Genomic DNA, 25526 nt, shown 5'->3' with positions numbered 1-25526 from the left:
GTGTCAGGAACTGTGCTAATCATTGAGAATGAAAAAAAAAAAAAAAAGGAATATGGACTTGTAGATTCCCAAAATCAATACAACGTTGTGAAAGCACAATGTTCTGAGAAACTAACCTTCTGGGAGTGAAATGGTGGGGTAGGAAGGGGAATGTTAGCAAAGGTGTCTAAAACGTGAAGCTTGGGTGAGCTTTAAATGAGATAGAGTTCTTCTAGCAGTCAAGAGCGGAGACAACATTCTAGAGCCAAGGAATGCCATATGAAGGTGCACAGATGAGAAAGAGTGCAAGGACAAAATTCAGCTTGTGTGATTGGAGCCTGGGGGCTGTGGAGAAGAGGTAAGGGCCATAGAGGGAAGTAGAGACCAGATCCTGAAGAGCCCTCCATCAATGTTGTATCTCCATCAGTCTGTGGTAGTGAATCAGACAGCTGAAACTGCTATTTTTTCTCTTTTGTTATTTTTTAAGTTTAGCAAGATTGACTGTTGCTAGGTTTATAACTACCACTAAAGTGAGTACCATGCTCCCCTATCACCCCATACGTTTTCTAGTTGGCTATTACCCCTTGGGTATTTTAACCCTTTGAGGGTCGTTAGAACTTTTAGGTCCCTGTAGTAGACAGTTTCTCTCAGTTGGTATGCTAGATTTCAGGCCTTGTGGCACTCTGATCACCTTCTCAGGCCATTGGTGTAAATGTGAAGAAACTACTCAAGTATATTGGACCAGTTTAGCAAAACGACTCCTCTCTCAGAACATACAAAAACCAAGGCCTTACTAGAGAGAACGCATTCAAATCCATAGTTCATTAAAACAAGTATGTTTTGAGCTCATCAATTTACCAAGAAAGTCTTTTCTTTCACTTAAGAAGATATACTGTCTTTGTGTAGTTGTTTTGAGGTTTTCACTCAAAACCTCCTAATTGTTTATCATGCAGAATTATCTATAGTCAGATGAGGCAGTAAAGAAGATTTAAGGATTGATTTGTTAGTGGATATAGTATAGTAAGTCTCTACCAAACATAGTAAATTTATAAGGAATTTGGAGCTCACTGGTTGAAGTCCTTTTCCTAAATGTCATATACTAAGGATATCTTAATTCTTTTCTTCAGGTTCAATTAGCAGAATTTCTAGAAAATTTACAAGAAAAATCCTTGAGGATTGAAGCCTTCGTTAGTGAGATAGAATCCTTTTTTAATACCATTGAGGTAAGTTAACACACCCATTTTACCTTAACCCGGCTTGTTCACAGTATCAGAAGTAAATGATTCTGAGGTGAAGGGATCTGACTTGGGGATTTTGTGCGTATGTGTTGTTTGCCATTGTTAGTTCAGTTCCATTCAAAGCGAGGATACTTAAAATCTTCTCTCTGTGCATAATCAGTGAGACTCCTTTCTGCCTATGGATAAAAGATTTGCCCTTAACAACAGACATGCGTTTATTAGACACTTAAATAGGGCAAATTCTTTATATGCTTTACCTGACCGAATCCTCACAATTATATGAGATAGGTGTTATTATTATTGTTCCAATTGTATAGATAAGAAACCAAGTCTTAGAGTACATTCCTCGTTTTCATGCCTCTCACTGGGTTAACTCTGCAGAAATGCTCTGAGTCACTGTCCAGTGTCCCATGCCCAGGGCCAGTGAGTGCCTCTCATAGCACAACTATCTCTGATGAGTTCATGCTCTCCTAGCTGCTGGCTCCTGTCCCTTCTGCAGGGAAGAGAGGGACCAGCAATGCTCCATCCTTATACAGAGATGGCCCAGGCACCCTCACCAGTCAATCAGGACTGGCAGAGGGCCTGAGGCCACTGCAGAGGCTCCTGCACAGTTCCGTTACTCCTGGGGCCACTCCATGTCCCAGTTTGCTTGTGAGAGGTCTGCTTAATTCATGTTGTAGATCAACTAGTACATGCTAGTTGCTTCTGGTGTCCCCTTCCCCAGGTGTCCTTTTTAGAGAGTAAATTTTGGTTTCATCTTACTAGCCCCACTAGTGAGGATAGCCAGGCATCTGGGTGTGTCTGGACAGGCAACAAAGTTTCTCCCACTGTGGGATAATCTGCCATCTCACTGGAGAACATTTGGGGAGGTAGCCCCCGTTCCATATCTGGGCTGCTTTCTGCCTTGCAGTGTGATTTTAGTGGAGTGATGCCTCTCTACCACATGAAGGCCAGGGATCCTCACTCACCATGATGCCGTTTTCAAGTTTCATCATGTGTGAGTACAGGTGGGCAAGACTTCCATACAAATATATATATATATATATATATATTTTTTTTTTTTGTATTATGGTAACTAAAACTTTCTTGATGATACTGTTATAGTAAATTCTATTGCTTTATTGCAAAGCTAATTGTGTGAAAGGGATTGGTAGGTTAAAAATTTGAACTGTGCATGTAATGTCTGATTCTCCGATCAGTATGCCAGAGCTCAATTCTTTAAAAGGCTAGTGTTTCCACACACACACACACACACAAAAAAAAAAAAAAAAAAAAAAAAAAAAAAAAAGCATGCATTTCTTGCTTCATTCAGAAGTGGGCTTTTTTGCTTGTTTGTTTTCAGGAAAACTGTAGTAAAAATGAGAAAAAGCTAGAAGAACAGAATGAGGAAATGATGAAGAAGGTTTTAGCACAGTATGATGAGAAAGCCCAGAGCTTTGAGGAAGTGAAGAAGAAGAAGATGGAGTTCCTGCATGAGCAGATGGTCCACTTTCTGCAGAGCATGGACACTGCCAAGGACACCCTGGAGACCATCGTGAGAGAAGCAGAGGAGCTTGACGAGGCTGTCTTCTTGACTGTAAGTGCCAAGTAAAATGGGCTCAAACACCTTGCGCCCACTCTGGCACATCTACTTTTAAAGCTTCATTTTTCACTATTCCTTAAGATTATTTATATCTCTGTGTGGGATTTATATAATTCTGGCATTTAAGCATTATTTGGGCATGCCTGATGCCTATAGAAAAGGCCCAGCAAACCCTGAAAGCCTTAACACCCAGATCCAGCTGAAAGATACATGGAGACAGCCTGCAGCATCATCATTCCATTGTGTCCCACTGGATTGATTGGTCACTGTCTAAGAGGGAGGGAAAGCAGCCTTGTTCCTGCCATGCTTTCCCTCTGAGGGCCAGCTGGTGTCCTCAGACTGGCTCCTGGGGCTGTCCCCTTCACTCCCCAAGCTGAAGTGACCACTTATATGGACTGTTCCCCCTCTGACCTGGCCAAGGGGCTGGGAGTAACATTTGGGTGTGCAAAAGGATGACATAATGGGATACCCCTCTCAGGTAATAAATATGTTGGTTTTACAAGGGGTTTCTTGGGGACAGGATTTCTTAATTCAAGCAGGAAACTTGTAGACATGGAAATTCCCTTGGGTGCTCCTCAAATTGCACCAGCAGAGACACCTCTGTGCTCCCTGCAATTCCCTAGAATATTCAGTGAGACACTGGTTCTCCATGAAGCCAGGATTAAGCAGAAATAGTGGAGATGTTTCCCCTGAAGGCAGTTCCAAGCCTAACTGTCACACAGCGGGAAGCACGGCTCTTAGGATGACTGGAAACCTCCCTTTCAAAGTTCCCCATCCTCCCACCCTTTCGAAAAGTTTGGAGATACAGCAAGGCAAAATAGGACAATGTTAGCCTTTTGATTTGCCTCTGGGGACAGCTCTTGACAAGGCAAATTTGGGTGAAGTGGACATGGCCATTCTCAAAGAGAACTAAATTCATTACATTGTTTTGTGTGTCATTAAGGCAAAGCTTCTTATTCATAAATTGGGCACTGCTTGTGAAGCATAATGTTAATTAAGTGCTTTTTGTTCCCTGAGAACCTTATCTTTGTTCAATAAGAATAAGAATAATTTACTTCTCTCTAGAAGAGCAAACTGTAAATAAAAAAAAAAAGATGGCATTTTTCCTACTTATATAAGTAATATTACTCATTTTTTTAAATTGGAAAATATAGAAAAGCACACAGAAAATATCACTCAGATAAATACTGATTACATTTTTTGATACCTATCCCTCATTGAATACATTTAAGTCATTTTTCCTGCTTTAGAGAATTCTGTTCTGGAAGCTAAGCCATTGGTTGATGAATACAGAGAAGCAGAGCATAAGCAACTCATTGCCAGTCCTGCTGATCACAGAGACAGAGCCAACTGCAAATGAACCACCCTCTATCCCTGTCCTGACACTGCCCATCCCACCCACTCCCCCTCCCCCGCACCCTGCCTTCTGAGCACTTATGTCCTTGCTGCCCAGGCTGGGAGAAAAACAACCTCAGGGAAGCTAGGGGGTTATGATTTTCAAAAGTGGGTAATCTTAATGCTCCTGGTTGTTTTTTCTTTCTGTTGTTAATTAGCTTCTCTCTCTCTCTTTCTCTCTCTCTTTCTCTCTTCTTCTCCTCCTCCTCCTTCCTCTCTCTTTCTCCCTAAGTCGTTTGAGGAAATCAATGAAAGGTATATAAAACATGGTACAATGTAGTGGCAAATAGCATGACTGGATGCTTGCTTTTTAATATTTTGGTGCTTTATGGAAAATGAGCTGCCAATTAAAAAATATTTAGTGGGCTACAATATTTTCACTTTTAGACACAGTGCTTTTAAAAGCTAAATGACAGCTTTGAAAGAAAACTGCATGTGCTTTAGTTAAATAACAATTATCATAATGTAGATTTTTAACTGCTTCCTCAAGATATATTCTGCATTTTCAGCCTAATCTAGGCCATCTTTCCTGTCACTGCATATAGAACATTTTGCAGATACTTAGATGCATTGGTTAAATATGAGTATTTGAAAGAATCATTCATATCTGCCTTGAGTAATTTTGTGGTTTATGTAATTTTAATGGACTGTTCTATCATTTTCTCTTCAAAAGACAGTCATGCATTTCTCTTCTCTTTCTGCTCAGCTAACCTAAATGAATCTCCCTCTTTTGATTTTGTTTTGTTTTGTTGTTGTATTTAACACTTCATCTAAGAGAATTCTTCATTCTTTCCAAAAGCAAAACACTCAACAAGAAAACATATTGTCTATAAAAACATGTAACATGAGATTTATGTTTATCTTTCGGAGCATCTCATACTGAAATTCTCCGACAGATCTGACACATTCTTCCTCCTGCCCCATAGCAAGACCTGAGGTCTTTCCTTCTGGTTTGAGCCTAATGTTTTCTCCTTTCAGTGTAATTTTAAATGTAAATTTCTAAATTGTAAATATCATCTTCAGTTTACTTCCATTCCAATTCAAATTGTGATACAGTATAGAATAAAATCAGAAATTTGTATCTATAATGTATTATAATATAAAAAAGGATTTAGATTAGAAATATGATTTTTTTAGGTAATTGAAATCACACAGGTGAATCCTATTTACCTAAAACAACTTCTATTCAACAGAATATTACCAGTTAGTTTTTGAAAACAATTTGTATACTAGTATTGACATTAATCAATAAGTGTTCTATAACAGTGGCTCTGTTATGAATAGAATTCCCCAAGGAGCTTTTAAAAATGTTGATGCCTGAATCTTCTGAGATTCTGATTTAACTGCTCTGAGGTATAGCTGAGCATTTTTAAGGCTTCTGAGATGATTCTAATGCACAGCCAGGGTTGAAAGTTCTGGTTTATACAATCTATCCTTTGTCCCAGTGGTTCCCCAAACTGGCTGTGCCTAAATCACCTGTGCAGTTTGTTTAACCAAAGATCCTTCGGTCCCACCCCAGATCCACTACATCAAAATTTCCAGAGTGAGACCAGGAATCTGCTTGTTACCAATTCCCACAGACGAGTCTAAGACACACCAGTCAGGTCTGGAAACTGATACCCAGGCCTTATTCTGAGTTTCCAGTCTATCTTTTCTATCTATCTATCTATCTATCTATCTATCTATCTATCTATCTATCCTTCCATCCATCTATATTTTTTTGAGCCAGGGTCTCGCTCTGTCACCCAGGCTGGAGTGCAGTGGCATGATCTTGGCTCACCGCAACCTCCACCTCCCAGGTTCAAGCAATTCTCCCGCCTCATCCTCCTGAGTAGCTGGGACCACAGGTGTACTCCACTGTGCCCTGCTAATTTTTTGTATTTTTAGTACAGATGGGGTTTTGTCATGTTGCCCAGGCTGATCTTGAACTCCTCAGGCCAAGTGATCCGCCCACCTCCAGTTTCCTTTATTTTAAAAAAAAATTATATTTTTTTCTAAATATTATTGACATTTCTTTTTATCCAAAAAGTCCATGGATTTACAGTGCCATTCCGTCTATACTGGACAGTGTAGATGCATATTTGCTTGCTTATATTTTATCCATTCACAGAAGTTACTGCTCAGTAAGAAAATTTGGTGAGTGAAAAGTTGCAAAAATGCAATAGAATGTTTTTACCTTTCTAACCATCGGAATATTGCAAATATAAATTGACATCCACTTAATAGTAAATACTGTTTCTTCAGCTTTGTGCTTAAATGTGTTCATCTGTGTGTCATTTTAATTAATTTCTATTTCATTGTCCAGTTGACAGTGAATTAATTTTTTGCTAAAGCTGCCTGTCACTTAAAGGAGAGTACACTTGGGTGAACCATTATTTTCTGTAAAGAAAAAAGACAACAAAATTCTGGGATTTGGTGAAGAAAGGTGAACAATTAAAGAAAGCACTGTCAGACGTGCATGTACACATGCACACACTTGATGAAGCTGGACCCCATCACTAAAAAGGTTTCCATGTCCTCAAGAAAACTTCTGTCTCAAAGTCTTGATGTTATTGATGTTCCTTTCTATAAGAAGTGCTACTTATCTACAGTTGGCCCTTGAACAACACGAGTTTGGACTGTGCAGGTCCACTTATATATGAATCTTTTTCAATAAATATATTGGAAAATTTTTTTGAGATTTGTGACAATTTGAAAAAAACTAGAAGATGAACTGCATAGCCCAGAAATGTTGAAAAATTAAGGAAATGTTAGGTGTGTCACAAGTACATAAAATATATGTAAATATTAGTCTATTTTATCATTTACTATCATAAAATATACACAAATCTATTATAAAAATTAGAAACATCAACACGCACACAAACACTACTGTCCATAGCACCATATGCAGTTGGGAAAAAATGTAAACAAACAGAAAGATACAGTATTAAATCATAACTGCATAAAATTAACTGTAGTAATACTGTACTACTCAAATAATTTCTACAGCTATACTACTACCATACTACTTTCATAATTTTGTAACCACCTCCTGTTGCTCTTGTAATGAGCTCAAGTGTTGTGAATCTCTGCTTAAAACACTGTGTCATGCTGATCATCTCTCCGTGAGCAGTTAGTCTCTCCAGTAAATTGCATATTGCAGTAAAAAGTGATCTCCTTAGGTTCTTGCCTATTTTTTTTTTAACCATATTCAGTGCAATACCATAAACCTTGAATAACACCATGATTCCCATAGGAAGTGGCACTAGTGATCCTGGATGTCCTCCCAGGAAACAGAGAAAAGTCATGACATTACAAGAAGAAGTTGAATTGTTTGATCTTTTCAGTAGATTGAGGTCTGTGGCCACCTTTGCCTTCCATTTCAGGTGATTCATCTTGTAAAGAGATGATGTAAACTTAAGGTATTAATAAATACAGTACAGTACTGTAGGTGTATTTTTCTTCCTTATGATTTTCTGAAGAACTCTTTTCTCTAGTTTATGTGATTTTAAGAATACAGTATATAATACATATACAAAATGTGTGTTAATCAACTCTTGAGGTTATTGGTAAGGCTTATTGGTAAGGCTTGCAGTCAACAGTAGGCTGTTAGTAGTTAAGTTTTTGGGGAGTCAGACGGCACACATGGATTTTCAATTGTGCAGAGAGTCAGTGCCCCAAACCCCGTCTTGCCCAAGAGTCAGCTGTAGTTTATTTTACCTTGCCACTTTTTCTCCCTCCTTTCACATTATATCTCTAAAGGCAGTGCTTGTCTATTAAATGATTTCTCTCAACACTAAAAATGCTTAAATTAAGGAATGCTGTCAAGCATATTTAGACTCAACATTTGCATGTCTTGAAAAACACATTTGCTTAGAAAATGCTGTTCTGTTGAGGGGATTCATTTTTTTCTCCGTTTTGCTCTTTTGTGTTATAATAATGAAAAGGAATTGCAACCATTGTAAGACCTGCTTCTAAAAGGATGTCTGCTTGCCTTTTCATATGCTGATGTTAAACTGGAATACGTCAGTGCATAAGGGAAAACTCGAACATTTTGCTCGTGGTACCTACAATCAGAGCTTTTGTGCTACAAAATGTCCTACATTAATACACATCAGTGATGTGTATTTTTAAAGGGCTTAGTGCATGTATGGGGCACCATTTTTGTTCATTCTGAGCCTATCATTTCCACCCTCTCCATCTGCACAGCCTTAATTTAGGCTGGTGCTGTCTTCCCTCATCTAGACCCTGTGGGGTTCTCCCGCCTGACCTCAGACCTGTCTCCTCTGCTTGCCCTGATCCTTCCTTAGACACTTGCCAAGACAGTCGTCTAAATTTCCCTTTTATAACAATTTTGTGGCTCTCCCTGCCTTAAAAGACAAAATTGAACTCTCAGTGGGTATGAAAGGCTCTTCATAGTCAAGCCACAAAGCACTTTTCTATTTCATCCCTCACCGTCTGTGTTTCTCAATTCCCACGGTGCCCTCTGGCCCTTAAATGTGCTGTAGTTGGCCACATCTCCATACCTGGGTTCATGTCCTTCTTCTGTCTGCAACGCCCTTACTTATTCTCTCTTCTGCCTAGGAAACTCCCACTCATTAAGACCCAGTCCAAATGTTACCTCCTCTTTGAAGCCCCTCTGGAACCACCTCCCCTAAATCAAATGATAGTGAATTTTATTGTTTCTGACAGTTTTAAGTGTAGAAGTCACTCTAAATATTCAGTTTTGTTTTATAATATTTTTCCTTCATGCTGACCATAAATCCACCATCACTGAGATCCTGGTATCCTCGCCCACACAAAATTATTGGCCTCTTATTTATTCAAAATATGCTTATTAAATGCCCACTATGTGCCAAGTAATGCATTAGAATACAGTGGGGAACAAAACAAAGTCCTTTCCCGCATATAAATGCTATTCTGGTGAAGCAGACAGACAAAAACCGAAGAGGCTGTGATAAGTCTGGGGAAGTAAAACAAAGCCTAGCGAAGAATGGAGGGGGCAGGCAAGGCTGTATTAGTAGCGTACTCTCTGAGGAGCTGACATTTGAACAGAGATCTAAATTAAGTCAAGGAAGGAGCTGAGCAAGTGTCTGGGAGAACAAAGTTCCAACAGCAAGTGCAGTGGGTCTGCTGGGAAAACCAAGAAGTCCATGGAAATGAAGCCGACGCAGTTCCTTGCAGCCGACTGAGTTGCCAGAAGAGAATTCCAGTCCTGTGTGAGAGAGGTGAACAGAGGAGAGCTGCTAATCTACTTGGAGGCCTCTCATGCTAAAAATAAATTCTTTTGCAAACTCTCTGTTTCCTCTTTCCCCTTCGGAGTTAACCTTTTTGTCGCTGTTTGTCTAAATCCACATTTCATCTGGATACAAATACTTAGCATCAGTTGGCATTCCAACTAATGAGGGTGTTGAGTCCATAAAGCTGTTGATTTAGAAACTGTGGCTTGTTTAGTCTTTTATGAATAGTAGGCTTTATCCTCTCTCATTGCTCTTTCCCCAGTACCTAGCACAATGCCTGGGTCATAGTAGGTAAACATGTTTTGAATGAAAAAATGATTAGAAGCTTAATATTGAGGTTTGAGAACAAAGACATCTACAGTGTATACGTTTCTGGATATGCTCTTAGCATTTTTATCCTTTGAAACCTCAGTGGGTATGAAAAGCTTTGGATATAAATCCTTTCCCTTTAGGAAATAAAGAAAATAATCACTAAAATGAAGTAATTTTTAGGACCAACTTTATAGGTAAAACCCTTAAGACTGTATTGCTTGATAGAATCTTTTCTAACTAGAGGATATAGGAATGAAATTTCCAATATTACCAGTTGCCTAAGAATAGATTTTAGACATATATTTCAAGACTTTAAAGCTTTAAATCCTTTTTTGGATAGAGTGAGAGGCCCTGCCTTATGCAAACCACCACTACCAACACCAGCTTCATTTTGAACAACTGTTTTTCACCTTCACTCCGTATGTTAATAATTTTTTGACTTATGTAGAGCTCTATTCCCCTGATAGGTTGCTTTCTGCAATGGAGAGCACTGCTTCTTTAGAGAAAATGCCTGCTGCGTTTTCCCTTTTTGAACATTATGATGACAGCTCGGCAAGAAGTGACCAGATGTTAAAACAAGTGGCTGGTAAGCATTTTAATATATTAATTACCTAGATGAAATATGGCAGTTTTTGCTTGTTTGTTTTGTATGCAATGATATATACAAAAGATTTTGCATGCAAAGACATGTAACTGGAAAAAGAAAAGTATTAGTTGTAAAATGTTACAGCTAGACTCTGAAATTGAGCATGAGACGAGCATCTCATTTCTGTGCATTTCCATCTGAAGCTTTATGACTTGCTTGGAGATTGAGGAGGTGGAAGGAGCCATGAAACCAAAGGGTCTCCTCTTTTTTTTTTTTTAATTTAAAAATAGGATTTCTCTCCCTCTCTTCTTGAGAGTTGTTTGCCTCATACCAGCAGCCAGGTATAGAAGAAAAAAGAAGTCAAATGTTTTTCTATGTGTCAAACAGATTTCTCTTTATGGGTGGTTTTCCCCTTTTCAATTCAGTTCTTTTCCCCTTTTTTCAAACTAAACAGATGAGCTTAGAGAACTATCAGCTCAGCACCATGGTCTGTAGCCAGGAGCCTCCTACTCAGCTGTCAGAAGCATCCTGCCAGCTCTTCACAATATTTTTTAATGTGCTATTTTAACAAACAGGACAATGAAACTTATTTAGATTTTTCAAAGCTGCCATGTTTCAGTGAAATTACCAAGTTTTTCTTACTGTACAATGTGCTCAGATGTCCTCCTTAAAAGATTTTATCGTCTTCCAAAATCACCTCAAAGATTACAGCCATTCGGGAGGCTGAGGCGGGAGGATCACTTGAGCCTAGGGGTTCGAATCCAGCCTGGACAACATAGTAAGATCTCCATTTCTAAAAAAAAGAAAAAAAAAAAACCCAAAAAACAAAAACAAAAACGATGGCTGTTGTGTTTAAATTGGTGATTAACTTTCATTCCTGTATCAAGAGTTTTAGTTCAGTTACTACTAAAAAGGCTACTGTATGTCTAAAAGACAGAAACAACACAACACCACACAACACACAAAAACCCAAAACTCCACCAGCCCTTTATAAAATTAAAAACTCGATCATTGATCTTAATGGGTTTTCTCTAGAAATGTCTCAAAACAAAGTGTTTTCTTGTAATGTCTTTAAGAGGGATTAGACTAGGGCAGTGATTGCAAACTAAGAAAGTTTGATTAACAGAGCTGGTCTTTTGCTTTTAAGGGATTCATTATATGGCATTGTTCATTTAGGAGGATATGCTTTTCAATACTTAATGGGCATTGAGAGGACATTTAATATACTTTAGAGGTCACAGAGTCAAAATGTCACAAAGTGTTAACAATTAACTCAGCAAGTGCAAGTGGCGGTCCCTGTGGTTCGAAGCCTTTTATGGAGAGACTGATCTCAGAGCCATAAATATTACTTTGTGCATCTGTTTCACAAAATTGGAGCCCAGGGTGTTGACTTGCTGCTGAATAGTTTTTGTTCATTTTGTGATACCTCTCGGAAGTCCTCACCTGTTACTTGAAAAGTTGATCTGATGACCCCCTACCTAAACTAAGCAGATGTAATGAGAAAAGGATGTGAGTTTTCCAATGAGAAGTAGCAGCCCATACGATTTATTCCATGCTTACACAATGTCTGGCATTGTGGGAACTGTTAAGCATATCAAATCATCTAATCTCACCACAACCCAAGGAGGGAGGTTTTGTTATTGCCATTTGACAGGTGAAGAAAGGTGAGGAAAGAGAGGAATAGAAAAATGTTCACGGCCGGGCGCGGTGGCTCAAGCCTGTAATCCCAGCACTTTGGGAGGCCGAGACGGGCGGATCACGAGGTCAGGAGATCGAGACCATCCTGGCTAACACGGTGAAACCCCCGTCTCTACTAAAAAATACAAAAAACTAGTCGGGCGAGGTGGCGGGCGCCTGTAGTCCCAGCTACTCCGGAGGCTGAGGGAGGAGAATGGCGTAAAACCCGGGAGGCGGAGCTTGCAGTGAGCTGAGATCCGGCCACTGCACTCCAGCCTGGGCGACAGAGCGACACTCCGTCTCCAAAAAAAAAAAAAAAGAAAAAAGAAAAATGTTCTATTTTCAAGACAACACAACCGGTTGGGGTGTGTGTGGCAGGGGAGTTTGGCTTCAGAGTCTGCCCCACAGCGAAAAGGCAGAGTGCTGCTGAGAAAGGTGAGAGAAACAGATAGTGGATAAACAAACATGAATCTAGGCTTCCTGGATGCTGGCACCTGGGGATTTTTTTTAAATTGCGGTAAAATACACATAACTTAAAATTTACCATCTTGCCCATTTTTAATTGTACAGTTTAGTGGCATTAAGGACATTCACATTGTGTTACAACCATCACTGCCATCCTCTCCAGAACTCTTCATCTTGCAACACAGAAGCTCTATATCCATTACACACTAACTCTCCATATTCTCCCCTTCCCCTGGCTCCTGGCAGCCACCATTTTACTTTCTGTTTCTGTGAATTTGATTATTCTAAGTACCTCATCTAAGTGGAATCATATGGTATTTCTCTTTTTGTGACGGCTTTAACTTAGAGTAATATCCTCAAGGCTTGCCATGTTGTAACGTGTGAAACTTTTCCTCCTCTTTAAGGCTGACTTATATTCCATTGTATTGGATGGAATTGGATCATTGTAAATACACACAGCATTTACATTATCTGTTCATCCATTGGTGGATACTTGGGTTGCTTCCACTTTTTGGCTATTGTGAATAATGCTGTTCTCCTGAGGACGTTCCAAAGGCCAGGTTGAGTGGAAATCTGTATATGGCCACAGATTCCGAAGTCCAGTTTGGTTAATGCTTAACTCCCCAAATGTGGCAGCTCTTTTTGGGCACGTTTCATCAGGCAGAGGAGTGATTCTTCTACCCAATTCCTTAGCCTCTTATAATGAAGCCCTAAACTTTCATTTTGGTATTTTTTGGTATCATACCTTTTTTTTTTTTCAGACAGAGTCTCGCTCTGTCGCCCAGGCTGAAGTGCAGTGGCACCATCTCGGCTCACTGCAACCTCCACCTCCCAGGTTCAAGCCATTCTTATGCCTCAGCCTCCCCAGTACCTGGGATTATAGGCACGCATCACCATGCCCAGCTAATTGTTGTATTTTTAGTAGACATGGGGTTTTGCTCCATTGGCCAGGTTGGTCTCCTACTCCTGACCTCAAGTGATCTGCCCTGCTCGGCCTCCCAAAGTGCTGGGATTACAGGCGTGAGCCACTACACCTGGCCGGCATCACACTTATTCAAGCTTATTACTGTGAAAGTGTGAACATAGTTGCTAAACTCCGGGTCTCTGATGTTCTTCTACCACATAAGAATTGTAAATTCAGCCATTATTATTAGATTATATCTATGGAATATTCTTATTCCCTTTTCATTTTAGAATTCTTTGAAAAGTAAAAGTATTTCCTGTTTCTGAAAAAAGGTGTTTTAACTTTAATGCTTTTGGGGGAAGGAGCACATTAAAACAAAATTTCTAACTTACATACTTTGCTTTTTCCTTAAAATTAAGTGATTTTCTTGGATCAATTAATCAGTTTTTAAGTTTGTTAATTTACCCAAGAAAGAGAGAGAGAGATGTGAAAGATGTTTTCATTTTTAAAAAGCAGATACAGCTCCATGTATAATTCATAGGGTAAAAGGGGGAGCATTTCCATTGTTCACGCCTCAAGTAATTCTGAAATATTGCTTCAAAGATGATCGACAATCGTTGAAACATTCCCCTTGGTCCCTTTATAGACCTGGGGAACATGAAAATTTACTGAACTACATTGATCTGGACAGACTCATTTAGAATGTGACATCCATTTCCTGCTGGGAAGACAAGCAATAAATTCCAAGACAGTATGAGGGTCTCTGACCTGTGATCGATCCCTGGGGAGGCGCTCTCACCAGCGACCTCTGCGTTAGCATGCAGTTCGCTCCACAGGTCTTACCTCTGTGGCCTCTGTGGCTTTCCAGATGGTGGGTCCCTCGTTCAGCCCTCATCTTCAGGAGCTTCCTGCCTCGCCCCGCTGTTTCCTGTGCTCCTGGCCAAGGCCCCTTTGCTTTCTGAATGTTAGCGCTGGTTACCTGTCAGCCACTTTGCTAAGCACTTGATAGATATTATTTGCTTCTTATAACGCTCCTGGAAGGTAATGCTTTAAAATGTTTTCTCATTTTAAAGGTGAGAAAACTGAGGCTAAGGTAACGGGGTGGATCTGGTGTTTAACCTTGGGCCAGCCACTCTGCACTGAAGTCCATGAACTTGACCCTTCTCTTCTGCTTCTCGTTTTTCACAACTGTGTGTTTCTTCAGCTCTTTATTGCTATTGCATCTTCTCAGGTTGTCTCTTTTTGTTACATTCTTTAGAACCATTTATGTTTTTCTCATTTTTACCTTCTTGCTGAACTGACCTTTAGTTTTCTTTTCCTTTGGTGTCCACTTTTAATAAAGTAATCTCATAAAATTTGGCCCGTATTATTAATATTTCAGTAAACTTATCTCTCAGGAAATTGTTGACTGGAAAAAAATAACCACAAAAAATAAATGTAAAAACATGCTATTGGGCTGGGCGCAGTGGCTCATGCCTGTAATCCCAGCACTTTGGGAGGCTGAGGCAAGCAGATCACCTGAGGTCAAGGAGTTCGAGACCAGCCTGGCCAATACGGTGAAACCCTGTCACTACTAAAAATACAAAAAAAATGAGCTGGGCGTGGTGGTGGGCTCCTGTAATCCCAGCTACCAGGGAGGGTGGGGCAGGAGAATTGCTTGAACCTTGGAGGTGGAGGTTGCAGTGAGCCAAGATCGCACCACTGTACTCCAGCCTGGGTGACAGAGCAAGACTCCACCTCAAAAAAAAAAAAAAAAAAAAAAAAAATCATGCTATCTTTTCAACTATGGGAATAATCTTTTTCTCTAATTTGTAAAATATGTTCAAAGATTTTGTGTCATAAGTTTTGGGGGAGAATTGCATAGAAGCTTGATTTATGGCATTGCATATACCATTAATGTTTGTACACATAATCATGAACTTTACAAGTTTCTAGGAAAACATTCAAGGATTTTGTTGTCAGTAAAATTCAGAACAACAGAGTTGTACTAGATGTCTAAAATGTATACTGAATCAGTAGGCTACTTTTTCTGTAGTTTTTATATTTTGTTTAATTTTTAAAAAGTTAATAATTTAAAAATTGATAGGCATAGCCATATTGGAAAGACAAAATGGGATGGTCATTTCAGAAAGTGTATTTTGATATTTTATTTTTGCAAGTATTTTTCAGGCTAGAAGACATACCAATGATATCTTAAAAGGGTTTCGTTTGCCTCTGTTGTGAATATAGAATCTATATTGATACAGAATGATACAACCTTGGTCATCTAGCAAAGCATGTGTTTTGTTTTGAAGGATAAGCAAGTCAGTCGTTGCTTCCTCTAACCTACATGAGTTTATTGCTCCAACTATAGGACTATAGAAGAGTATTCTCAAGTGATCCCATTTTGTAATACATTTTTGTTTATTTCTGTGTGTATCATATATATGCATATGTACAAAAGCATAGAAAACATTGCGGAGGGACACACATTCAACTGCAACAGCAATTACATGTAAAGAATATGGCTGCCACGGTGGCTCACGCCTGTAATCCCAGCACTTTGGGAAGCTGAGGTGGGTGGAATCCTTGAGGCCAGGAGTTCAAGAACAGCCTGACCAACATAGTGAAACCCCACCTCTACTAAAAATACAAAAATTAGCCAGGTGTGATGGTGCGTGCCTGTAATCCCAGCTACTCAGGAGACTGAGGCAGGAGAATTGCTTGAACCCAGGAGGCGGAGGTCGCAGTGAGCTGAGATTGCACCACCACACTCCAGCCTGGGTGATAGAGCGAGACTCCATCTCAAAAAAAAAAAAAAAAAAAAAGAAAAAATGGCCAGGTGCAGTGACTCACGACTGTAATCCCAATACTTTGGGAGGCCGAGGTGGGCAGTTCACCTGAGGTCAGAAATTCGAGACCATCCTGACCAAGATGGTTAAACCCCATCTCTACTAAAAATACAAAAATTAGCCAGGCATGGTGACGGGCACCTGTAATCCCAGCAACTTGGGAGGCTGAGGCGGGAGAATTGCTTGAACCTGGGAGGCGAAGGTTGCAGTGAGCTGAGATCGTGCCACTGCACTCCAGCCTGGATGACAGAGTGAGACTCCATCTTAAAAATAAATAAATAAAATAAATAAATAAATAAATTACATTAAAAAATGAAAAAATATAATTGGGGTTGGGAGTTTGGGGGAACAAGGAAGCCCTTCTACTTTTATACCATATATTTCTATATTGTTTGAATTTTTTTCAACAAGCGTAGGTAATGTTTGCCCAACAAATTAATAAAAACAGCATTAGTTACAATAAATCTTGTTTATATTCCAGTTCCACAGCCTCCTAGATTAGAACCTCAGGAACCAAATTCTGCCACCAGCACAACAATTGCAGTTTATTGGAGCATGAACAAGGATGATGTCATTGATTCATTTCAGGTTTACTGCATGGAGGAGCCACAAGATGACCAAGAAGTAAATGGTAGGATGGCTAACACAAATACAAATGCATATGCATATTCAGGCATCTTCATGTGAAGTATTTAAACATATACCTGTATTATGACTCTTCCCACAAAGCATTTATAGCTGCTTACAAAACAACAATAAAACTCCAACAACAATATAATGAAATAATAACTACAGAAGCAAAATTTGGGAATCAAGATCAAGGAAAACAAAATGGCATACACATTATAATAGTCAACACGAATATTGTAATTGAGATTCACATTTGGCTTTGAGCTCTCAGAATAACAGGCTCAATGAAGTGGTTCTCATTTTCAGAAAGGAGATAACATACCAGTGTTTCAAGGAAAATAAAGTTTTAATCAGTACAAAAGCCTGAAAGACAAGTGTCACATGTTCTACTTTTAGGGAAGAAGCCATAGAGAGGACAGTGTGATCCGCAATGGTCTGAATGGCAGATGAAGCATGAGATGTAATGGGTGGCAGTTTCTCAGGTCTGTCTTTGCTAAAAGCCACCAACAAGCCACAAGGTTCATTCAGTGTTCACAGTTCCCAAGGCATGGGCCTAGGTATGGTGCAGTCTTCCTGTGTCCCCAATTAATGTGTGGATAGAAATGAAAGTGCTTAGTTGGGTGAATGGATGGTATGTCTTATACCTGAGCCTCTGTAAGTATCTCTCGGCTCAGAAGGACTTCTTATAAGCCCTGGAAGCCAGGCAGTTTGAGGTTGTGCTTCCTGATGAATCAGAGCTGGGAGTGCTGCCGTTCTGTGTTGCTTGTTGAAGGCAGACCCACATACTATGGAAACCAGATGAGCATGTGGCAGGCTTGGCATCCTAACTCAGGTGCCCAATTTGTAATCAGGAATGAATGGTAATATATTATACTATTACTAATATTTAAGTCTTTTGAAATGTCATGTGATAATTAATTTAGAAAAAAGTATAAAAAAGCAGTTATAGGCACACTGTAAAGTTGGCTAAATCTAAATCTGTAATGTAGTGACTCCTGTTTTATTGACCTATTTCCACATGCCTGTTACAGCACAACCAAGTAAATGTTACTATCCCTGTTTGCAAGTGAGAAAACTGATGTAAGGTTAAGTAGTTTGCTCAAGGCCTTGCAACTTGTACATGACAGGGGCAGGGGTCAAACACACATTTTTCAAGCTCTGAAGTTTATTCTTTTGTTTGTTTGTCTCTGTGTGTGTTTTCTTACACTATACTTCATCTCTATCTATTTCTAGCTGCTTTCTGAAACACCATGGCTCTCTGAGACCCTTCTTATCAAATAGCTGTTGCTTGGAGTACTTTTTTTTTTAGTGGGTTTCATCCCCACCCCCACCCCAAACACTTCCCTATCCTGTGTCTCATTGTTTCTGTGCCCTGAACTGTGTTAATAACAGTTAGCTAATCTGATAATCTAGTCTGTGATACCGTGCCATGTTTAGTAGGGTCTCTAGTCACATATGTTATGCGCATTGTTAAAGGGAGTGCTAGGGTAATAGGATGTATTAGTTCATGCTCACACTGCTATAAAGACATACCTAGGACTCGGCAATTTATGAAGAAGAGGTTTAACTGGCTCACAGTTCCACAAGGTGTACAGGAAGCATGGCAGGGGAGGCCTTAGGAAACTTAGAATCATGGCAGAAGGTGAAGGGGAAACAAGCACATCTTCCCATGGCTGGCAGGGAGGAGAGAGAGAATAAAGCAGGAGGTGCTACACACTTTCAGACAACCAGATCTCTTGAGAACTCATTTATGAGAAGAGCAAGGGAGAAGTCCACCCCCATGATTCAATCACCTCCCACCAGGCTCTTCCTCCAACACTGGGAATTACAATTCAACGTGAGATCTGGGTGAGGACACAGAACCAAACCGTATCATAGGACTTTGCCTGAAAGAATGATTCCAGTGAAAATGCAGACACAAATTCTGGGATATGGGGGAAATATTCTTCAGTGTACAAGTCCTTATGACGTTCTTTAAACTGAACTTTCTGTCCAGAAAGTACAGCTCATTGGAAAGGAGAGAGGCAGTTGAGAGACCTGCTAAGTTGAAGAGCTCCCGATTTTCTTTTAAAGAAACAGTCTGGGTTCTTAAGTGGAAAAGTTTTGAAGATGTGACATTCAAGAGTAATAAGGGGGGGATAACTGAAATTACCATAGGCAAAATTTACAAAGAAAACCATATGTTTTAAAGGAGATAAAATTTCAGTAAGAATAATCAAATTGGCCCAAATTGGTAGGGTTGTTCAGAATGATATTGAATAATGTTTATTACTAAAATATTCAAAGTAAAATAATTTTTAAAATTTTAGAAGAAAAATGTCTTAAGAGTAGCTTATGACCTATCAAAGTTATTTAAGTATTTCTATAAATTGTGGAAATCTCTAGTGGAAAGAATTCTGGAATTCATGAGAAGGAACCAGGATTTGAAACCTGGAAGGTCATACTGAATACCAAAATAGTTTACTAATCTGTAAAGATGTTTAAAAACCATGAAGTTGTCCTTTTTTTAGGACACACTCTTCTGAAATATTGGCAGGGATTCTTAAGTTTTTCTTGAGAATGTGTTACTGAGATTTAAGCTAACATATACTTTATGTAATTTTAATATTCGCTACTGAAATAAGTTACTTTAATTGTGGTATATGAAGCTCAGAATCTTACTAATATGCTCTTATTTTCTGATAAGTGTTAACAAGTAGTACTATGTCATCCTAAGTGTCTCTTTTCAGAATGCTGTTGCTTTCATATGTATTCTAAGGAGCTGGTTTTCACATAATGGTATCTGTAAGGTTATCAGTTTGAGTTTTCCACTGAAAGAAAATCATGGATGACTTTTTCCAATAACTATAACTTTTAATTAACTTTGGAAGACATCTTAGATTTTAATTGTGTCTTATGCTAGAGTTGGTAGAAGAATACAGACTGACAGTGAAAGAAAGCTACTGCATTTTTGAAGATTTGGAACCTGACCGATGCTATCAAGTGTGGGTGATGGCTGTGAACTTCACTGGATGTAGCCTGCCCAGTGAAAGGGCAATCTTTAGGACAGGTAAGGAGATGGATGCTAAGGGTGCTAGCATAAGTGTTAACACTTATGGATGCTAAGGGTGTCAGAAGACAAAGCTCAATTCTTCACGGACTCTTGAGATCAGCCAGTAAGTGTTTATTAAGCACCTATTGTGTGTTGAGTGTTGTGCCAAGTGCTGGTTATACAATGATGAATAAGACTGGGGTCCTGTTCTCAAGAAGCTCATGCTCAGGTGGGGAGATGGAAAAACAGAAGATCATAGAAAATGTGTGGTAAGGGCCATATCCAGATATACACAAGTTATTATGAGAGCACTCCAGAGGGGCACTCAAGTTGGCCTGGGGCAGGGGCAGGATCAGAACTGCTTCCTAGAACTGATGCCTGCAGAAAATGCTTTAAAGGATCAATAGGAAGTAATGCGTTAAAGGAGGATATTCCACTTGAAAAAGACATGAGCAGAGGCATCAAGGCAAGAAACAGTATGGAGTGTGCAGGACGCTCTAAGAAGTTTGGTATTATTTCTTAGACTTAAGCAAAGGTAAGACAAGATGAGAAAGGCTAACATAGAGAGGCCATGTTTGCAAAGTAAGAAGCTTGGGCTGTGTGTGGGTGCTGGGAACCCCCAAAAGGTTTTAAGCAGTGGTATTTAACTGTAAATGCATTCTCAGGATGAAATCTTTTCCACAGGGTATGAAGCCTAAACCAAGGCTGCACTGCCTTTAAGATAATGGCAACCTGCCTCAGGGGAAGAGATAGTTTACTCCTACCCTTTATCCTTTCCTCTTGCCTTTTAAAACAAGCCTTTATTGAACGCTTACTGAGGACAAGATTGTCACTTAAAACAAGCCTTTATTGAGCGCTTACTGAGGACAAGATCGTTGCTAACTTGTTTGTACTGGGACAGAGGAAAGAATCTTTATTTTGATTTGCTTGTATATGTATAAAGAAAGTCTGGTGGGCTTTATAGGAAGCTACTATTAGGGGCTGTTTGGGGATGGGTGAGAACTGGGCAATGTGGAAGGCAGAGAAGGGAGAGAGACTTCACCATCTATATTTGATCCCTTTTGGGTTTTTAAAACAGAATTCATTTTCTGATAAAAAAATTAAAAACAGAATCATGCTGAAGCCATGGAAGACCACGTGCTTCTCAGATCCCAGGAAAGCAAGCTGGCATTGCTCCACGACTGTCCTGACTCTCTTTCTGCAGCACCCTCCACCCCTGTGATCCGCGCTGAGGACTGTACTGTGTGTTGGAACACAGCCACTATCCGATGGCGGCCCACCACCCCAGAGGCCACGGAGACCTACACTCTGGAGTACTGCAGACAGCACTCTTCTGAGGGCGAGGGCCTCAGGTAAGGGGCCCTCTCCATGGGAGAGACTGCCCAGAGCCCAGGAACCAAGCTCCTGGCCCTAAACTACCCTCTGGCTTCTGCTCACCAAGGGAGAAATGTAGCCTAAAATCCTGCTGAGCTAATGAAGCTGCTGACTTGATTTGCAGCTCTATCATAGTTCATCAATGAACTCCAAGTTTGTAATAAAACACATGCTACAATGCAGAATAACTCCCTTGTAAGAAAAATGTATGTGAATTTTAATGATAGAGCATTCTTTGAGGTATATTTAACTTCAGTCATTAGGCAGGATTTATGCATATTTTATGGGTTTTTTACTAGCTAGATCAGAATCCGTACCACCTAACTCAGGAAACTAATAGTGAGCTTGTGTATAATGTAAATCCGAATGTCTCCATGATATATTGGTAACATAAAGGAGCTAATTACATATATATTATCATGGAGACATACCTGCCTCTCCAAAAGCATGAAATATGTAAAGAGATTCTTCTAGGAAAAAAGAAATGTGACGCTCTCTCACTAAGATGCTGAAGCTGACATTCATCAGTAAGTGGCTGTGCATCCATTAGGCATTTGGTAAATGTTAACTTATCTACCGAGGTGGTGTTTTCTTAGCCTCCCACCTCCTTGCTGTGGAGCAGCTTCATGTATCATGATTAATATTCAGATCATTCTTAATATTCATATTTTGATAGAGAGGTTTTTAGTTTTTCTTTGAAACCAAGCTTATTGAGATAAACTACTTTGGTAGGACATGGAACTTAGGAATAATGGAATGAAACTAGAGAGCTTTTTTTAAAATTATACTTTAAGTTCTGGGATACATGTGCAGAACATGCAGGTTTGTTACATAGGTATACACATGCCATGGTGGTTTGCTGCACCCACTAACCCATCATCTATATTAGGTATTTCTCCTCATTCTATTCCTCCCCTACCCCTCCACCCCACAAAAAGGCCCCGGTGTGTGATGTTCCCCTTCCTGTGTGCATGTGTTCTCATTGTTCAACTCCCACTTATGCGTGCGAACATGAGGTGTTTGGTTTTCTCTTCCTGTTTTAGTTTGCTGAGAATGATGGCTTCCATCTTCATCTATGTCCCTGCAAATGACATGAAATCAATCCTTTTTTATGGCTGCATTGTATTCCATGGTGTATAAGTGCCACATTTTCTTTATCCAGCCTATTGTTTGGGTTGGTTCCAAGTCTTTGCTATTGTGAATAGTGCTGCAATAAACATACGTGTGCATGTGTCTTTATAGTAGAATGATTTATAATCCTTTGGATCTATACCCAGTAATGGGATTGCTGAGTCAAATGGTATTTCTGGTTCTAGATCCTTGAGAAATTGCCACACTGTCTTCCACAATGCTTGAACTAATTTACACTCCCACTGACAGTGTAAAAGTGTTCCTATTTCTCCACATCCTCTCCAGCATCTGTTGTTTCCTGACTTTTTAATGACTGCCATTCTAACTGGTGTGAAATGGTATCTCATTGTGGTTTTGATTTGCATTTCTCTAATGACCAGTGGTGATGAGCTTTCTTTCATATGTTTCTTGGTCACATAAATGTCTTCTTTTGAGAAGTGTCTGTTCATATCCTTTGCCCACTTTTTGATGGGGTTTTTTCTTGTAAATTTGTTGAAGTTCCTTATAGATTCTGGATATTAGCCCTTTGTCAGATGGATAGATTGCAAAAATTTTCTCCCATTCTGTAGGCTGCCTGTTCACTTTGATGATAGTTTCTTTTGCTGTGCAGAAGCTCTTTAGTTTAACTAGATTCCATTTGTGGATTTTGGCTTTTGTTGCCATTGCTTTTAGTGTTTTAGTCATGAAGTCTTTGCCCATGCCTATGTCCTGAATGGTATTGCCTAGGTTTTCTTCTAGGGTTTTTATGGTTTTAGTTCTTATGTTTAAGTCTTTAATCCATCTTGAGTTAATTTTCGTATAAGCTGTAAGGAAGGGGTCCAGTTTCAGTTTTCTGCATATGGCTAGCCAGTTTTTCCAGCACCATTTATTTAGTAGGGAATCCTTTCCCCATTGCTTGTTCTTGTCAGGTTTGTCAAAGATCAGATGGTTGTAGATGTGTGGTGTTATTTCTGAGGCCTCTGTTTTGTTCCATTGGTCTACATATCTGTTTTGGTACCAGTACCATGCTGTTTTGGTTGCTGTAGCCTTGTAGTATAGTTTGAAGTCAGGTACCGTGATGCCTCCAGCTTTGTTCTTTTTGCTTAGGATTGTCTTGGCTCTGCAGGCTCTTTTTTGGTTCCATATGAAATTTAAAGTATTTTTTCCTAATTCTGTGAAGAAAGTCAATGGTAGCTTGGTGGGGATAGCATTGAATCTATAAATTACTATGGGCAGTATGGCCATTTTCATGATATTGATTATTCCTATCCATGAGCATGGAATGTTTTTCCATTTGTTTGTGTTCTTTCTTATTTCCTTGAGCAGTGGTTTGTAGTTATCCTTGAAGAGGTCCCTCATATCCCCTGTAAGTTGTATTCCTAGGTATTTAATTCTCTTTGGAGCAATTGTGAATGGGCATTCACTCATGATTTGGCTCTCTGTTGGTCTATTATTGTTGTATAGGAATGCTTGTGATTTTTGCACATTGATTTTGTATCCTGAGACTTTGCTGAAGTTGCTTATCAGCTTAAGGAGATTTTAGGCTGAGATGATTGGGTTTTCTAAATATACAATCATGTCATCTGCAAACACAGACAATTTAACTTCCTCTCTTCCTATTTGAGTACCTTTTTTTTCTTTCTCTTGCCTGATTGCCCTGGCCAGAACTTCCAATACTATGTTGAATAGGAGTGGTGAGAGAGGGCATCCTTGTCTTGTGCGGGTTTTCAAAGGGAATGTTTCCAGTTTATTTATTTTTTTTTTTTGAGATGGAGTCTTGCTCTGTCACCCAAGCGGGAGTGCAGTGGTGCAATCTCGGCTCATTGCAACCTCTGCCTCCCAGGTTCAAGCGATTCTCCTGCCTCAGCCTCCTGAGTAGCTGGGATTACAGGTGCATGTCACCAAGCCCGGCTAATTTTTTTGTGTATTTTTAGTAGAGATGAGGTTTCACCATGTTAGCCAGGATGGTCTCAATCTCCTGACCTTGTGATCCGACCTCCTCGGCCTCCCAAAGTGCTGGGATTACAGGCATGAGCCACCGTGCCTGGTGCTTCTAGCTTTTGCTCATTCAATATGATATTGGCTGTGGCTTTGTCATAAATAGCTCTTATTATTTTGAGATACATTCCATGAATGCCTAGTTTATTGAGAGTTTTTAGTATGAAGGGGTGTTGAATTTTATTGAAGGCCTTTTCTGCATCTATTGAGATAATCGTGTGGTTATTGTCATTGGTTCTGTTTATGCGATGGATTATGCCTATTGATTTGCATATTTTGAATCAGCCCTGCATCTCAGGAATGAAGCTGACTTGATCATGGTGGATAAGCTTTTTGATGTGCTGCCAGATTCGGTTTGCCAGTATTTTATTGAGGATTTTCGCATAGATGTTCATCAGGGATATTGACCTGAAATTTTCTTTTTTTGATGTATCTCTGCTAGGTTTTGGTATCAGGATGATGCTGGCCCCATAAAATGAGTTAGGGAAAAGTCCCTCTTTTTCTGTTGTTTGGAATAGTTTCAGAAGGAATGGTACCATCTCCTCTTTCTACCTCTAGTAGAATTCTGCCATGAATTTGTCTGGTCCTGGGCTTTTTTTGGTTGGTAGGATATTCATTGCTGTCTCAATTTCAGAACTTGTTATTGTTCTATTCAGGAATTTGACTTCTTCCTGGTTTAGTCATGGGAGGGTGTATGTGTCCAGGAATTTATTCATTTCTTCTAGATTTTCTAGTTTATTTGCATAGAGGTGTGTATAGCATTCTCTAATGGTAATTTGTATTTCTGTGGGATCAGTGGTGATATCCCCTTTATCATTTTTTGTTGGGTCTATTTGATTCTTTTCTCTTTTCTTCTTTATTAGTCTGGCTAGTGGTCTATTTTGTTAATCTTTTCAAAAAAGACTAGTTCCTGGATTCATTGATTTTTTTTGAAGGGTTTTTTTTATGTCTCTATCTCCTTCAGTTCTGCTCTGATCTTACTTATTTCTTGTCTTCTGCTAGCTTTTGAATTTGTTTGCTCTTGCTTCTCTTGTTCTTTTAATTGTGATGTTAGGGTGTCAGTTTTAGATCTTTCCCACTTTCTCTTGTGGGCATTTAGTGCTGTAAATTTCCCTCTAAACACTGCTTTAGCTGTGTCCCAGAGATTCTGGTACATTGTGTCTTTGTTCTCATTGGTTTCAAAGAAGTTATT

The 25526-nt window shown here is 39.5% G+C and overlaps 1 protein-coding gene across 1 annotated transcript in view; it reads left to right on the top strand.

Annotated features, from left to right (window-relative positions):
- Positions 1 to 25526, top strand: part of CMYA5 (cardiomyopathy associated 5) — a 105413-nt gene that overhangs the window by 53895 nt on the left and 25992 nt on the right. The window contains exons 3-9 of the mRNA XM_010386005.2: positions 1107 to 1202; positions 2560 to 2793; positions 4427 to 4449; positions 10196 to 10314; positions 16673 to 16822; positions 19724 to 19870; positions 21057 to 21204. Of these exons, the coding sequence (XP_010384307.2) occupies positions 1107 to 1202; positions 2560 to 2793; positions 4427 to 4449; positions 10196 to 10314; positions 16673 to 16822; positions 19724 to 19870; positions 21057 to 21204 (917 nt within the window). The remainder of the gene's footprint in view (positions 1 to 1106; positions 1203 to 2559; positions 2794 to 4426; positions 4450 to 10195; positions 10315 to 16672; positions 16823 to 19723; positions 19871 to 21056; positions 21205 to 25526) is intronic.

The sequence above is a fragment of the Rhinopithecus roxellana genome, chromosome 3 (assembly GCF_007565055.1).
Source record: "Rhinopithecus roxellana isolate Shanxi Qingling chromosome 3, ASM756505v1, whole genome shotgun sequence".
Lineage (NCBI taxonomy): Eukaryota > Metazoa > Chordata > Mammalia > Primates > Cercopithecidae > Rhinopithecus > Rhinopithecus roxellana.
The sequence above is the reverse complement of the archived record's forward strand: the minus strand, read 5'-3'. Positions and strand labels throughout refer to the sequence as shown.